At 35.4% G+C, this 17,250-nt stretch overlaps 1 protein-coding gene, 1 long non-coding RNA gene and 1 pseudogene across 5 annotated transcripts; 2 read left to right on the forward strand and 1 right to left on the reverse strand.

Annotated features, from left to right (window-relative positions):
• Nucleotides 1-6,367: 6,367 nt before the first annotated feature.
• LOC147292647 (uncharacterized) lies at nt 6,368-9,858 on the reverse strand. 3 transcript variants are annotated; one of them, XR_015120567.1, is made up of 6 exons: nt 9,453-9,858; nt 8,173-8,234; nt 8,024-8,061; nt 7,451-7,534; nt 6,965-7,093; nt 6,368-6,691 (listed from the first exon to the last, which is right to left on the reverse strand). It is a non-coding gene; the product is annotated as an uncharacterized LOC147292647 (long non-coding RNA). The 3 variants fall into 3 exon arrangements; XR_015120565.1 differs by lacking the exon at nt 6,965-7,093; XR_015120566.1 differs by lacking the exon at nt 6,965-7,093 and having other exon boundaries at nt 7,446-7,534.
• A 2,798-nt stretch (nt 9,859-12,656) lies between these two features.
• On the forward strand, nt 12,657-13,845 carry LOC147292648 (protein VARIATION IN COMPOUND TRIGGERED ROOT growth response-like; annotated as a pseudogene).
• LOC147292649 (uncharacterized) lies at nt 13,677-17,045 on the forward strand. Of its 2 annotated transcripts, XM_086231684.1 has the most exons (8): nt 13,677-13,813; nt 14,061-14,209; nt 14,353-14,418; nt 14,887-14,991; nt 15,129-15,476; nt 15,800-16,011; nt 16,532-16,620; nt 16,715-17,045. In XM_086231684.1, the coding sequence occupies exons 2-5, from the start codon at nt 14,140-14,142 to the stop codon at nt 15,197-15,199; spliced, it is 312 nt and encodes a 103-aa protein (XP_086087810.1). In that variant the 5' UTR covers nt 13,677-13,813; nt 14,061-14,139; the 3' UTR covers nt 15,200-15,476; nt 15,800-16,011; nt 16,532-16,620; nt 16,715-17,045. The 2 variants fall into 2 exon arrangements, with proteins under 2 accessions (XP_086087810.1, XP_086087811.1); XM_086231685.1 differs by lacking the exon at nt 16,532-16,620.
• Nucleotides 17,046-17,250: the final 205 nt, after the last annotated feature.

Consider the following 17,250-nt stretch of genomic DNA (forward strand, 5'->3'; position numbering starts at 1 on the left):
CTATTCCAAGTTCTTGAAGGATCTATGTACAAACAAGAGGTACAAGACAAACTTTATGAAGAATGATAAGGTGGTGCTAAGTGAGCAAGTGAGTGCCATTTTGCAAAGGAAGCTTCCACCTAAGTTGAAGGATCCGGGTTCCTTTACCATCCTTGTACCATTGGGAATCAACCATTTGAGAAAGCTTTTATGGATTTAGGGGCAAGTATCAATCTTATGTCTTATCATGTGTATAAGACACTAGGTCTTGGAGACATCTCTCCCATCACTATTTCTCTTCAATTGGCGGATAGGAGCATAGTGTATCCAAGAAGAGTAGTGAAGGATGTTCTTGTAAAGGTTGATGAACTTATCATTCCGGCGGATTTTATTATTCTTAACATGGAGGAGGTGGAAATGAATGACTTGCCTATCATCTTTGGTCGTGCATTTATGGCAACCGCGGGTGCCAAGATTGATGTAAAATAGGGGCTTATGACTATGACGGTTCATGACACTACCATTGCATTTAGGGTGTTTGATGCATTGAAGAGGCCATCACAAGCCTATGATTGTTATCGGATTGAAGTAAGGGATGTCATGAAGTTCAAACAAGAAGCAACCATGGAGGTCGTGAGATCCTATACAACACCCTTGGTTCCCAAAGTTGAAGAATGTCTCTCCAATGAGAATGCCAAGCTATACAAGAAGAGAACCAAAACATACCATGACAAGAAGCTTGTGAAGAAGAGATTTGGGCCAAAGCAACTTGTGTTTCGTTCAGAACAAAGATGTAAGTTGTTTAGGAGTAAAATAAGATCAAGATGGAGTGGTCCATTTCAAGTAGTTTAAGTATTTCCCTATAGTGCCGTTGAGATCAAAGATTTGAAGAGTGGAGCCATCTCCAAGGTGAATTACAATCGTCTTGCACTTGAATGAGAGTTCATGTCACCTTAAGATTCAAGTGATGGAGATCAACAAGGGGGAGTTTTTCTTGACCCTTACCTTGTTTTAAATTTATTTATTTATGTTTTGTTGTTTTATGTGTTGTTGTGTTTTGTGTTGTGTGTTGTTTATCTTTCACCCCAAGCATGAATTTTTCATTGAAAAACTTTCAAAGTCACTTTTTAACATTGAGGACAATGTTAGATTCAAGTGTGGGGGGAATGTAACTTTTGTTAAAAAATTTTAATTTTTGTTATTTAACAAGGGCTAAAAAGAGAATGAACATGTTTAGGTCTTAAAAGTTTCTCTTTTGTTAATAGTGAGTTATGAGACCTTGTTTGAATCTATTTACAAAAACTTTGTCAATTTGGTGCATTGTAATGAGAGAAACATAGTAAAACTTATGTGAACCAATTATGCTATATATGTGAGTTTTGAGCCTAATGAAAGTGCATATATTGTTCCTAGTACTTTGTTCTTCTTGTATGATCAATCTTGTGCATATTGCATCTCTAGAACTTGCTTAATATCTCTCAAAGCTTTGTGTCATGTATGAATCCATCTTAGAAATGATCTAGGCATTAGGAATCCACCATGCCCAAATGAGCATAATCCCTAAATATGTTATATCCATTAGATTGCCATTTTGTGCCTTTATGTTAGCCTTTCATTTCTTTCCACTACAAATGTCTTACCCTTTTGCTTAAACACTAGTCTTACCCTTTTCAAGCTAACTAGTGAGCAATATGAGATTGAGTTATGTTAAGGTGCTTGCAAAGAAATAAGTTTGGGGGTTTTGGGAAAGACAAGTGTGGGGGTGTTCTATGTATGAAAAAAAAAAAAAAAATCGTGATTGTCATTGCATGGCCAATTGTCACACAGGGTGTGGATGTGATAACTTTGAAAATGCAATTGCATCTCTGGCGTGAGAGGATTGGATAAAAAAAAAGTGTTATTCAAGAAATAAAAAATGTTTTTAGTTTAAGTTTAGGGAAATGGTTTGAGGGTTGATTTTTGACAAGCATCTTAAAGTTCTTAAAGTTCTTAAATCTCAACAAGAGAATTACTTATTATGTTTGCTTGGAATTTGTGATAACCTTTCCTTTTCATTTCTTTAACCCCTCACCCTAAACCCCATTACAACCTAATAAAAGTCCTTTTGATCCAAGATATTTTGTGCATGACTAGTGGAGATGAGATTGAGTAGCAAAAATATGTAGGCATATGCACAACATTACATTGAGTGCATACACTAACCCTTAAACACTTGTGTGAAAATAGAGAACATTCCAATGAGTGTTTGGTTATCCAAATTTGAATTTCATATCTTGTGAATGTATTGAATTGACATATGGTTTATAGTGCACACACTCACTCAAGCATGTGTTTCATGTCTTGTTATTAGCACTAGAGGAAAATCTAGGAAATATTTTGTGCTTATGAAATTCATAGCCCTATCTTGTATTTTTCTTTATTGTGTGTTTTGTTTGCTCGAGGACGAGCAAAGCCTAAGTTTGAGTCAGTTTTTGATATGTTCATAAATTCACATCCTTTTATATTCCTCTTACTTAGTTTTTGTGAATTCATTTGATTAAAAGGTTTAAATTTCATTTAGTTTTGTGTTTTTAGATTCCGAGCAATAAAATGAAAAATTTCACCATTTATTCTCCTTAATAGATTTTAACATGAATCTATTTGGAGATAGAAGCTAACACCTTGAAGTTATTTCAGGTTAAATTTTGTAACATTTGAAGACTTCTAAGGTGTTCATTTTGAATTTCAAAGTCAGCCCAAAACTGCACCCGAGAAGAACTGAGTCAGCTGCATTGTGTGGGGCATAACTTTTTGGTTCGAGCTTGGATTGAGACATATAATATATGGTTGGAAAGAAGACATCTAGGGCTTTCTATTGATATATAAAATGTAAATTTCTGAGTTGGTTAAGGCCTCCAAATTGCTCTCCAAAGACAGCTCAGAAATCCTGTCAAGAAAAGGATAAAGTGGTCCCAAGGCATCTTTCCATTTTGAGTAATTGCCTATCACATGCTCTCTTTCCTTCCCCTTTGTTTTCCCATTCTAAGCAAAACTCAAAAACCACAATGTGAAGGCTCTAAATGAGGCAAAGAGAACATCTACCTATCTCAACATTCTTTAAGAATCATCCATTGAAGGATAAGATGAAATATTCTCATTTTTGAATTAACCAAACCTTATCCCTTCATTTCCTTTGAATCCTAGCCACATATTCTAGACATAACAACTCACCCAAACCATAAAACACTCTCTCATTTTCGAGCTCCCCCCTCCATCCTCTCTAATTTCACTCATTTCATCATTGATTCCATCATCTCATCTCAAAAACACACATCTCATCTTCCATCTTCCAAAACCCTAACTTTTTCCCATCTCTCTTCATCATTTCTTTTCTCCATCTTCCCTCCATCAACTCTTCCTCTCCAAAAAGCAAAACATCATCACAACACTCATCTACCATATTCACCACCATTATTGCAAGAGGAGCTTGGAGGCACTTGGGACAAGAAGCTATTTTGGGCATCCTTGGAGGAGTGACACCCCTTGGGAGCTTGGCTTCAACATCTAGAGTTTTCTTTTTTCTCTCTTGTTTCCATTTATGTTTCAATTTGTGATGTTGTTTGTAACTTTTATGGCTAGTGAGTAGTTTCTTGATTTGGGATGTATCCCTAGCCCAACCATGTAATGACTTTGTGATTTGTGATATAAATGCTCTTTTAGATATATATGCTCTTATGCTAGTTTAAAGATCATGACTTGTATGTGTCAATTTACCACTTGTGCATATGAGAAATGTTGTCATGTAGAAATTGGAGAATGGTAACCTTTAGTTTCTAAAGCTTGTTGCATAAGAGCATGGTAATTTAAAAGCACCTTGGTTAGATTATTTTAATTGCTTGGATTCTTCATCCTTAGAACTTTATGCACCTAGGGTTTGCTATGGCATTAATCTTAGATAGTTACCTATTACCTTGGTTGGGATAGTTGATAACATGAAAGATGATGTGCCCTAATTTACCTTGATCGGGGGTTAGGAGGGAATCTAATTTATCTAATTTGGCATAATCATTAATTGCATTGTTTGTTAGATGAGAGAGTTAGTGTGAACCCCAAATCCTTCATCATCATTGAATTTAATTTGTACTTGAATTTGCTTGCATTTCCATTTGTTAGTTTCAAATTCTAATGTTACTTATCATCAATCAACCAAATAATAACTCAACACTACACATTTGCACATACCATTATATTTAGTCTTGGCTTTGTATAGTACATAGTAGGTTGTTTGCTAGTTTTATAACCCTAAAATCAATCTAGCTTGTGGTTGAAATCTCAATCCAATCTCCTGGGTACGACAACCCTCTACTTCTATTTCCATACTAAAACTTGACAACCTTGCACTTAAGGTAGGATAACAACAGTTTTCCATGTGCGCGAGCGAGTTATTGAGTTTCAGAGGGCACTTGATTATTTTGATGACACCCCTGCACCCAGAGATCATTGGATGACCATGCCCGAGATGGGATATATTATCGCCACATATTATGGTGTAACCGTGATCTATTTATGTAGATCGTTATGCCTTACGTGTCTCCCACTATATGCACACTCAAAAGCACATCAAGACGTTGAGCTGCGTGAGATTTGCATTGGTTTTGTCAACAGTGATCATTTTGTATAGGTACGACTATAGATTGTGTAATTGCAAATTTATAGTAGAAAAACTTTCATTACTAAGTTATTCACTTAATTAATATGCGTAGGTACACTTGTCCCCGGGCCATCCAATGCCACATATTTCAGATGATTGGCATAAAAATGCCGACGCTTATGCCGCATGTGGTTGGTACATTGGATATCAAAATCTCCTTGAGGAGTTCAAGCGAATTAATGGTGACGTGCCTACGCCGGAAATTGTGTCTCTTGATAATAATTGAATTTCAACTTAATTAAACCTAGTGATTTGTTTTTAACCTTTATGGCGTACGTACCATGTATGTGGGATGATATTAACCTTTATTAGATCTTGACCCATTCTCAATATAATCATAATATGTGGTTATGAAGTTTTTGTCCCTTTCAATCTTAGAAAAAAAAAAACATAAATTAAGGTACTGCTCCAATATTTGTTCTAATTGTTTTTATGCAATTTGAAAATCACTAAATTAAGGTGCTCCAATCTTAGTCAAAATAAAAAACATAAGGTCCTTAATTTGAACTAATACAAATAACTCTCATAATTAGTCATTAGCCTTTGGCCCTTGTGCTTGATACATGTTACCTAAAAATTACTGCTACATTCATTAAATAACTGCACGAACAGAAACCAACAAAAGAACCTGGTCTAATGAACAACATGGACAAATCCATTAAAATTTGAATCAACACCTACCATTTTCTTACATTTAAGCAAAATAAACTTGTCCATAATCTATGTCTGCCAACCAACACTACTACAAAATAGCAATCAGACAACGGATTTTCACCGTTGTGTGAGTTTATAATTTACCGTCGTCTAATCGATCGATGTCTATTCATACTCCAATAGACAACGGATAAAATCCGTTGTCCTGGTGCACCTACACAACGGTTATAGATGTACCACCGTTGTATATATAACCTTTAAAATCAATGATTTAGAGGATACCGTTGTTGATGCCAATTTAAACATCGGTTTATATTTAATAACCGATGTGTATATATATGTTAAACAACGGTTATGTTAAGTAAAGAATTGGTTTTACAACTATTTTAGGTAGAAACACGAGGTGAAATAGTCATTAAAACAACGGTTTATTGTTAAAAACCGTGGTTTAATCTATTGAATAATATGTGTATTGCCATGTCTATAGGTTTTTCAAACTACGGTGTTTTATATGAAACCGTTGTATTAATGCATTAAGAAAATTGAATATTAACCATATAACCGTTGTATATACTTATTTGATACATCGATTTTGGGTTAGAAACTATTGTATGAAGGCACTTAGCACAATGGCTTTTTAAGATTTGTGTGGTATGCTTAAGAATTAAACAATGGTTTATGATATTGAACCATTGTAAGTCAAGGGCACAGACCACGCTTTTGATCGAAAAACTGTTGTATAATGTGCCTGTTTACATCTGTTTTTAGAAACTCCCTATTGTCTTTGACCACAATGCAATTATGAACAAACAATGCAAAATCTAATTGATGAGATAGGTTGTTTTGGTACAACCATTAATTGTTCCAAATTAATTCCCTTCATAATTAACATTCCTAATAAATTATACATTTACAAAATACCAATTCACAATAATAAAGGATTGGAATTTCTAAAGTACCAAATAATATAAGATATTTGAAGGTAGTAATTGTATATATGTACCTCGCTCCCTTAACCCAATTTCATTCACAAAACCAGCCATATATGCCATAAACAAAAATCCTCCATATATACCTTTCCAAAAAACTAGGCATCAATCTAATTAATCAACCTAATTGCTGTCATATATATATCAAAATATTATCCAGCAGCTAGCCTATCAATCATCCCAAGCTAATCTAGCAAAGTAATCAATATATCATATATACCCAAAGCTAGTCTAGCTAAACATATGGCCTATGTCAAAAAGGTGTCATGCAAAAATCCAACCAGAAATGTCTACATAAACTGGCCCACGAAGTTTGCCCATTCAGCCCGGACTTCATCGATATCTTCTTGGGTATAAGTGTGTCTTGCCTTCGTTCCCACTGAAACAAGGCAAAGATGGAGTACTAATTAAAAATAAAATTCAACCAAAAATGCAAACAGTCCAGCAGAAAGAAAAAAATAAAGAATATGCGCGCCCCTAAGTAGGTGTATTGAAAAACATAGGCATGCAAGAGAAGAATATGCCCCTGTCAGGTTTCAACATCCAGTAGCAAGCATATATATATATATAGTTAGCATCCACAAGATAAAATAGGGGCCTATATCCAGAATCAAGCTCCAATATAAATTTAGGTTTGAGGTCCGGACCTCACCCTTGAGGATCGGATCTCCAGTAAGATTGGTGTTTGAGACCTAAGCTTGAGGTCCGGACCTCTCCTTTGAGGACCCGACCTCCAGTAGCGAACTCAGTTTTCTATCAATATGAAGCTGAGCAACCAAGACTAAACAAAAAAAAACAACATTTTGAACAACCAAAATACTGATTCAACTAAAACCAAATCAATAAACAAACCATATATCAATAAACAAAATCAATAAACCCATATCAGTAAACAAAATCAATAAAGATCAAGCAAAATAAATAAGCACATATCAGTAAACTCATATCAATAAACCCATATAATTTACAAAATCAATAAACAAACCCATATCAGTAAAACCCAATCAAAAATGTTTTGAAGGTACGTTGCCAATAAAATACAATCAGATCAAAAAGATATGATACAATAAATCAATTCTGATTTACATAAAACTAGTTCTAAACATCAGAAAGTAATAGGATTATTTAGGCACCTTACCATCCACTCCAATTCTTAGTCCACATTTTGGGACTCTTTTAGGGTGAATTGATCACAGTAAAATCCATTAATGCAAGTGCTGATCTGTAAGTAGATATAACTCAAGAAATAAATAACAAATATTAACAATAGAAACTACGGTGAGCTAGCATGGGAATAGAAGCTTCAGTTTTTTGAGTGTATAAGGCATAAAACTCATACCTCAAATAGCAACTACGACAGTTAATATATTCTTGCACCAATGGAGAAATAATGCCAGTTTAAAAAATCTTATATGGCTCTCTGAAGATATTTATCACAGTCATCAAAGAAGCAACCAATACCTCTAAAATCAAAAGTAAAGTTCAAGAAATAAAGATATATCTTAGTAAAATGAAATAAATTAAGAAAAGAATAAAATTGATTAGTGCACTGGAAAGAAGACAATGATAGACATTAGATTTTTTTTTGAAGTGTAAGAGAATAATTACAGACATTACATGCAGCTCCAAAATAATGTCAGACCCCCATTCTTAGAGTAAACAACAGACCACAAATCAAGATGGAGTTTAAGAAAGCACACTACACACTTACGAATACTTGGTCTCCAAAGGATCCCCAGTTCTGGATTTCTGAAAAAAAAAAAAAAAAAAAGGACAGCTTTACTAATTTACTACTGACCATAGCTTCATAATGAATCTTTGTTTTTCTATTTGAAAGTTTATCAATTAGCATATACAAACCTTTGCCCAAGGAAGCTTAATTGTCATTTGAACAACCTCTTGGAACCCATTATATCCAATTCCTACGGAAGACAAATTAGCATGGAAGTCAAAAAGAAACAACATGTGGGAAAGTTCAATAATCATAGTAATGATAGACAATGGATACTATAAAATAAAAACCATATGACCAAAACTACCAATGAAATAAGAACCATATGACAGCAGAAATTACCAATCAAGCCTGAGTTAACCTTATGCAAGTCTTCAAACTAGATAATATGTTTATGCAATAGAAACTCCCAAGAAATTAAGAGCAAAACTTCTAAGTAGTCTAATCTATAGCATATTTGTCTTATTCAAAAGGAATACAAAAGTTATTTTTCTCTATTTGATGCTTTTATAATATTATGCAAATGCAAATATATATATGATACTTTCATCAAATATAGAGCTTTAAATCTATAGGCTGCCCCTTTTTTTATTTGAAAAGATATATAATATTGGATATCACATTCACCATTTACAAAACAGACATAAATGTATGTAATTGCTGCCCCCTCTTTAACTAAAACAGAATGTTTGACCAAAAAAATCATCCAAAATTGTACAGAAACAGAACAAAATTAAAGTCTTTTACATGACAAATATCACTCTTGGTGATTGAAACAAATAACACTAGAATCCTTATTATTTAAATCAAACACCAACTAGGATTGTCATATATGATATGGAAGTTGAAACAAATAAAATAGAAACTTTTATATTCAAATCAAGCAGCAACTAGAGTTGTCAAATATGATTGGTGGCTGTAACAAATAACACTAAAAACCTTATTATTCAAATCAAACACCAACTAGCATTTGCAAATATAAATGGTAATTTGGTATCGCCAAAGCATAATCCCCAAGATTCATGTCCATATCTAATACAGGGTCGAACATATAATTAGTACAAAACATAGGAAAATACCTCAGAGAGCAAAACGAGAGGGAGAAACAGAGAGATCTTTGGTTCATCAGCAAGATCAATGCAAAAAAACATAAACTTGACTACAAAAACCCAAAATTTCAAGACAAAAATCCCAATACTTCAGACCCCAGAACACGCCCAATTCCCAGATCCCAAAGAAAATACAGAAAATCTATCAACCCAGCTAAAAATAAAGCATTTACGCACTAACCAAAACCTTAATTTTCCATTAGCCCTAACTAGAAAATGTCTGCAACCAAAACTCCATCAATAATATTTCTATTTTTATATATAAAGGAATAGAAGAATAATAGACATATAAATTGAACCTTGATCAAGATAGTGTCGCCACAGAAGAACTGAAGCTTCTCTATGGCCTCCAGGTGGAGATCGACGACCGAGTTGTCGTTGTTGATAGCTTCATCCTCAACAAGTCAATTCGCAGCCTTCTTGCACTCCAAAATCGTCGTGCCGAAGTCCCTTTTGGTCCCCTTACTGAAACAAAAACTACAATCACATTAAAACCCACAAAACCCAAATTAAAAAACAAAGTTCAAAACAAATTGAAGCAAAGCAGAAGCAAGTAAAATTGAAGAGGGATCTGGGGCTTATGGGTCAGAAGATTCAGCTTTGTCCGACATCTTCAAGCCCAGAGCAGAAGACCAACGAAGATGAAGAGAGAGAGTTAGATATTGTTTCGGTGTTGAAGAAAGACAAAGAGATCTAAGTGCAAAGATAGAGATATAGTGTGAAACGAAATTTAGGTAGAAGAGAGAGAGAGCGTGTTTTTTTAAGTGGGAGGAGAGAGAGTGTGTGTTTTTTTTTTTTTCACCTGCCCAACATAACGATTTTGCCTAATACTATTGTGTATAATAATTAGAAAAAATCATCAAACCAAATACCATAGGATAATATACTTTCATATAACGGTTTTTAAAAAACCGTTGTGTGGTAAATTAAGATAACGGACAAAATAAGAACCGTTGTCTATTGACCGATGTCTATTTACATATTTGTAGTAGTGCAATTATAATTCATGTCCATAAAATGACAGGCATATAATTAACATGGAAGCGGGTGATCACTACCGAGAGCGGCGTTGGTATGCCAAAGTGTTGCTCAGGTGTGTGCCCTCCAAGATATGTTGTAGACTGTCAATCGCCCTGTAAAGGTGAGAGGGACGCATTGTGGCCTCATCCTCGCCTAATGCCACAATAGGGAGAGTGATATGCAACATACGGTCAACACAATCCTATAAGTAAAAATATCATATATAAGCAACAAGTTATATACCATGCCAAAATATAAGCCAATTTCAGCCTAAATAAACCAATTTTGATAGCAATTTCAAAATTTAAGCCAATATATCCATACCCTACCAAATCCTGGTGCCACGGTCCTATGAGGGTCAAATGCAGTCCTAAGTGCCGGATTTTGGATGTACAAATGAGATACATAATGGAACCACTGGAGGTAGCCGTCAACGGTGTCGGATGGAGCCTTCACTGCTACACTACGACTATCTTGAGACAATAAGTGGTCCGACCACCTCTCCCACGTACTATCAAAGTACTCGTAAAACGGATTGTACGATTGCGCATAAGCACCTCGTCCACCACGCTGAGGAGCACGTGGTGCAGGGGGGATCGTTTGTACCTGTCCAAATTGCCTCAAGACTCTCTCGAGATAATACGGCTCCACAATATCGAAACACTTGATCAACCCTGTGTAGAACGCCACATCTAGTAATGGATGTTGTTGTCTACTGGATTTGTAGGGTTCCCATATAACCTGAAGAAAAAAAAAAGAAAAAAAAAAAAGGAGTTAGTATCAAATAATTCATCCAAGAGCAACAAATGCAAAATTAAGTCTAATTTTTCATTATAACTATAAATATATACCTCATCCGCCTTCAAATCGTCAAGTCGTTGTCTTAGTTTCTGTACATCTTCACAAGTTGTCCCAGTATCCCTCATCGGAGTCCATCGGAGCGCACGAGGGCTACTCTCTAAGTAATTTATGTCATAACCTGGACTAACAATATGGTGCATATGTTCATACACCCATGCCTCCAACAAGGTCATATATCGACAGATTTGCTTAACCTTAGACCTAGAAGCAACACCTAACTGCCGATACAGGAAAGACAAGGCCCCTGCACCCTATGCATAATGGCTAGCGATGTCAAGATTAGTAAGTAATCTTAGATACTGGACTTGTACCCTTGTGCCAGTCTTATCAGCAAAAAGGGTACATCCCAATAAGAACAATAAATAGGCTCTAGCAGCACACCTCACTAGCTCATCATCATCTGTATCACACACATGGCTAAACCTCGACCATAACCACTCGAGACGCACATACTTACCAGAATAGTCATCCAACTCCAATGTGGCATCTGCCTCACTTACCCCTAAGTATGTTCTCAATAACAAATTTGATGCAATATGATCATGATGGAGTGTAGAAAGTGATAAACCCACAACCGGAATTCCCAAAATGTTTGACACATCATCTAGTGTGATGGTCATCTCACCGAATGACATATGGAAAGTATTAGTCTCAGGTTGCCACCTCTCAACAAAGGCTGAGACCACTACCTTATCAACAGTACGGTACGGGCATGACACCAGTGGTTCAAGCCTAGATCCTCTCACATACCCCTTCACATTGTTATTATTATTTCTACTCCACAAGTCTCATGTACGCAGCTTTGTTGTTTTGGACATGCATCTTAGGGGCTCACGTTCCTATTTTTAAAAACAAGCCACAAGCCACAAGTCAATTACAATATTGCAAACTATATAGTTTAAAAATTTTAAATTATATAAGTCATTATGTATAATCTCTAATACCTCATTTTTCCAAATGGAAGCAGCAATGTGACTTTTGAAGCTCCTAAGCAATGACATATCAGTGGGACCTCCAGGGAAAGGCCCATATGAATCATTGTTGTTATCTTATATTACATTATCTTCCAGCTGGACATCATTCCCCATCTCTTGGTAAATAGTTTTGGCCACTTTCCTACGCCTCTCTGAAGCTGTAGGACGTGTTCGATCTTCATTTGCAGTACCACCTCTAGAAGATCTACCTCTACAAGTTTCACCTCGAGAAGATTTACCTCTAGATGCCCCTCTCTTATCCATACCTACATTCAAAAATTGAAATCATGTTTAGAATACAGAGCATATAAGTTATCATGAAATATAGAATAAGAGAAAAGTGTATGTAAAAATATTTTATATTCATGCCATTTAGCAGATGTCTACCGAAAATTTCAGATCCATTCGGTAGATGTCCACCGAAATATTAAGATTCATTCGACAGACACCCACCGCACTTATATCAAAGTTTCGACAGATGCCCGTCGAATGGAACCAACAACAGTTAAATCAATATTTTCATTCGATAGAGACCCATCGAATAACATTTGATATTTCGGAAGATAACTACTGAAGGAACGCAAATATATATATTAATGCATTACACAATGATGACACCAAAAATTTTAGATCCATAAAAGCCTAAACATGGCTGACACAGAGAGTGAGTGAAGGAGAGTAAGAGGGAAAAAGCAACAACCTGAAAATTGCAGAGAGAAAGAGCAAAGGAGGAATCAGAAGTGGAGGGGAGGACCGGCGACGGAGGAAGCGGTGGCGTTGTAGTGTTTCAGATAGGGTCTGCGGGTAGGCCAGGGGTGAGATATGTGTGTAAGTGTGTTTGTTTGGGTGGGGTAGGTGGGTTTAGATAGTAAAAATGATGTTTTTTGTGAAATTAGAGGTATTTCTGTCATATTAAGATGATTAACTCAGCAAAATTTAAAAAATTAAAATTTGTAAGTGGTGAACTAAGTAAGGGTAGCCAAGTCAGCACTCTCCTCCTCCTATTTCTTATTGTGATAGATTAAAATCAATGGATCTACATAAATAATCAGAATGGACCAAATTTTTACACCCTTCCATGTCTTGAGGAGTTGATTATAGAAAGCTGCAAAAGTCTAGTCTCTATTCCAACTTGGATTGCAGGTTGTGCTGGATTAACAGGTGTCCAACAATCTTGTATCTCTCTTCGTTCACAGTCTATCGGTAATTGCGAGAATTTGAGGTATATACGGGATGATTGGCTTCCAACCATCGTCTCTCTCTAGAAGTTAACAATATCGAATTGCCCTAAACTAGAGACTATTCCAAGTTTAAAGAATTTCACATCCCTCGGTAAACTGAACATTTGTTATTTGAGGAAATTAAAATATTTTCCGACTGGGTTACACTGCCTTACTCGTTTAAAGAATTTGATAATAGGCGGTTGCTGGGAGGATCTTGATTGTTTCCCTGATATTCAGGTTCTAGCATCACAAATTGAAGAATTAAGGTTGGTGGGGTGGCCTAAACTCAAGTCTCTGCCTCAACAACTTTAGCACTCCACTTCTCTATCATCTTTGTGGATAATACTGTTTTAACGGAGTGGAGGCTTTTCCATAATGATTGGGTTGCCTTACATATCTTACCGAGCTGGGTATTTAGAATTGTGGGAATCTAATGTGTCTACCTACGGTTGAAGCTATGCAATACCTCACTAAATTAAAATATCTAGAAGTTTCTACATGTCCTCGTCTAAAGGAAAGATATATGCACCAAGAACAGCGGCCCAGAATGGCCCAAGATTGCTCACATTCCAGAATTCCAGGGTAATTTTTTGCCCAAAATCAATTCTTCCTGATTTGTTGAATTACTTGTATGTCTCGTTTTACTTTCCTTAGCAGATGCTCATGACAGGAATTTCATTCCCCACTACAAAACAATTGAAAGCAGTGTGCGATTTTGTTGTCAAAATGCTTTTCGAACATTGCTAAAAACAAAACTTTGTTATCCTTTTTCTTTTTTCTTCAGAATTTGACCATACATATTTTTTATTTATTTTTAATTTGTACACAGATCAAGATTGAAACCAAGCTACGCCTCACCAAATTATCACAGTTGGATATTCACGCTTTTCATCTTTTAAGAGAAAGATATGCCTAGGGAAGTGTCCCCGTTGTGCAAGGATTATCTTCATCCTAATTGCTTCAAGTTTCGAATTAATTGTAAGCTTTTCAAACCACTACCTCCTCTTCTCTCCTGATTTTTCTCTTTGATTAGATCTACAATACTTTGCACTCTTTGATCTCTAGCCTTTGCCCAGTTGATGGCATCTGCTATATCTTTCATAATTTGGCATACTTTGTAGGTTCTCAGGATGCTCTTACTCAATTGGAAGAACAAGTGATGGGCAATAGGTGCAAACTCACTTCAGGTACGTCAGCTCCCTCTCCCCTGCATGGTTATTTACTCATTTGTTTCATTCGACATAATGTACGAATTATTTTGATCACATATTGGCACTGGCTGTTCCAATTATTTCATAGAAATCATTTTCGTATTATATATTTCACTTGTATGTATTCAAAGTTTTTCTTGAGTCTGTATATATCATCGAGATATTTATCTTTCCAAGAATGTTGTGTTGGTTTTTGTAGATAATATATACATATGTAGATAATGTATACATTTGGTCGTGTCATTCTCAAGCTAGATGCTTCTTATTTTAGATAAATAAGAGGCTAGTGCTTTTTTTGTACAATTAATTTCAAAATATTTTCCCAACAATGAAGTATCTTTTGTTTTAGATAAATTAAATAAACAATATTTAAACTACATTCAAAGTTTAGAAGATCGATAAGCTCCACAGTTGAGAATTAAGTTGATGATACTCTTTTTGCAGTTGGGGAAACCATACCAAGTTACCCAAGTGGAATTAATGGAAGATTTACCAGAGTGGTTGGTCAGGGGAACCTTTCATCTGTTGAAGAACTATCTATTTATAAATGTGAGAATCAAAGAACATTATTAGTCAATGTTGCAAACCTAAAATTTTTCTTCTGAAGCCTTTTCTCAGAAAAATAAAATTTGTTGACTCAAGTTAAACATAACATGTCTCATTTTTTGTTGGATTAATCTACCTAGTGCAAGAGCTGATGACGCTGGAGGGACTAATGCCCCTGAACCACCTGAAGCCATTGGAGATCAAGAGGTGAAGTTCTTAAAGTGCTTAGTGGTTTGGAAGATATCTAGTACCTTGACGTGTCTCTTCAATGGCCATCATTTGTATCAATCGAAGTACCACAAGCGCAAGTCTCTGCCTGAACCACTTCAGGACCTCACTAATTTAATCAACTGAAAGTTTTGCTAGAGTGGCCAAAGAATCATCCAAGATTTCATCCCTTTCAACAACAATGTGATCAGAGACTGCTTATCACTGAATCTATGCACATAACTTGAAAGGAAGAAAAACTGGTGTGCAATACATAGCAGGTACTTGAGATCCATTTCCCTTGCAAATATTCTAAGTTTATTACTTCAATCTCCAAAAAAATGGTGGGATTAGTGGGGAAGGTTTCCCCTTATGGCTAATCCTTCTTCTTTCCATCATCTTCCTTCTAGTCAGAAGACACCCACCAGGCCACCATCTTCTTCCTTCTGTCAGAAGACACCCACTATCTTCTTCCTTGAATACACATGAATCTAGCCATTTACCTATTCAATCTAATCATATGTATCAAACAAGGCCTTAATATAGTTGCTTTAATAATATATGTTTTTGATGTCACTGCAACATCTATGCTTCTCTGTTTCAGGTTTTAATAATCCTACTTGCAAAGAAAAGAGGCCACTGGAGAATCAGTACTCATTTGGAGTCTAATATTCTAGTGGTAGCTAGCCTTAGTTAAAGTTTTGAGTTGAGCAACTGCATCAAATTTGAGAATCGGGTGGAATGTCGCTCGATCTTCTTAACTCTCCCCAGTTTTTAATAAGAGATATCTATCAGGAACTCACGCAACCAATGATTGTAAGTATTTGTACACGGTTCCTAAGATTAATGTGGCCTTTCTGCATCAGTCAATGGTTATTTCATTTTCAAGAGGGAGAAGGAAAGGGCATCAATAGAGCTATATGGTATATCATATGTTGATGGTGAACAATTTCTTTAATTACCTTGAGTATCAGTAAGATTATCATAGAAGTATTAATAATTCATGCAACGCAAGCAAATCACTATATCTAGTAGGTGTTATCTTTTCCTTTTTCTTGTTTCTATAATCAAGTCTTGGTTGCATATTACACAGAACAAAGGCCCCTTGTTCCTAGAGTCCATTATATATTCACCAACAATATTACCAACTCTTATTTTATGGCATGTGGTGTATGTGTACCATTATTATTGAAAGAATTAAATCAGGTAATAGAATCTGCAGTTGCAATTGTAAATGATTGTATATCACAGTTCCAATATTTTTGCCATCATTTCAAAAGTTGAAAGTTATTCTATACATTTATTGATAAGTTGTTTCGATGTTGTATTTGACCAGGCAAAGTCAGGATTCACAAAGAAATTCATATGCATGCATCCTGCCTCTATGTGTGCTTGCTTTTGATACAATTTTGATTTGGACAAATTGTACGTACTTATGAGTCCATGATTATTATTTATTTGTTATTACAATAAAATAACTATTTTCTAAGGCATGTTTTCCATGTTTGTTATGGTGCAGATACCCTTTTGTTAAAAGCCAATGCTTCTCGGTATCTGTGGGTTTTTTATGACATCCTAGATCACTTGTTTGAGGTAATGGGTGTAGTTTATATGGAAATACTTTTTAACTGTTAATTTCAGTATTTTTGTTATTTGATACTCTCAATTAGTGTTATTTAGTGATGCTTGGTGAAGTGGGGTTTCATTTACTCTTTAAATGGTGCGATAACATGTGACTGATATTTACATCTTAAGCATTTTCTAGTACCGAGAATTTTTCACCGATTCTCTATTGTCTGGTTTGTATGTATAAACTTTGTTGGTTGAGACGTCAACCGATTCCTTGTTTGTAATTGATACCCTTTAAGTAATTTGAAACATTTTTGGGCTCTGGGAGATATATATTTTTTTTTTCATTAGCAAGGATTCAAAATCTAGGGTTCTAAGGTAGCAAATGACTTGTAGGATGTTATGCGTTTCTCAAGGTCGGCTAGCTGCATAAGTGAACGCAAATTCAATATATTAATCATGCAAAGGATCCAAAATGAAAACAAT

This window comes from Dryas octopetala, chromosome 2, assembly GCF_963921425.1.
Source record: "Dryas octopetala chromosome 2, drDryOcto1.1, whole genome shotgun sequence".
NCBI lineage: Eukaryota > Viridiplantae > Streptophyta > Magnoliopsida > Rosales > Rosaceae > Dryas > Dryas octopetala.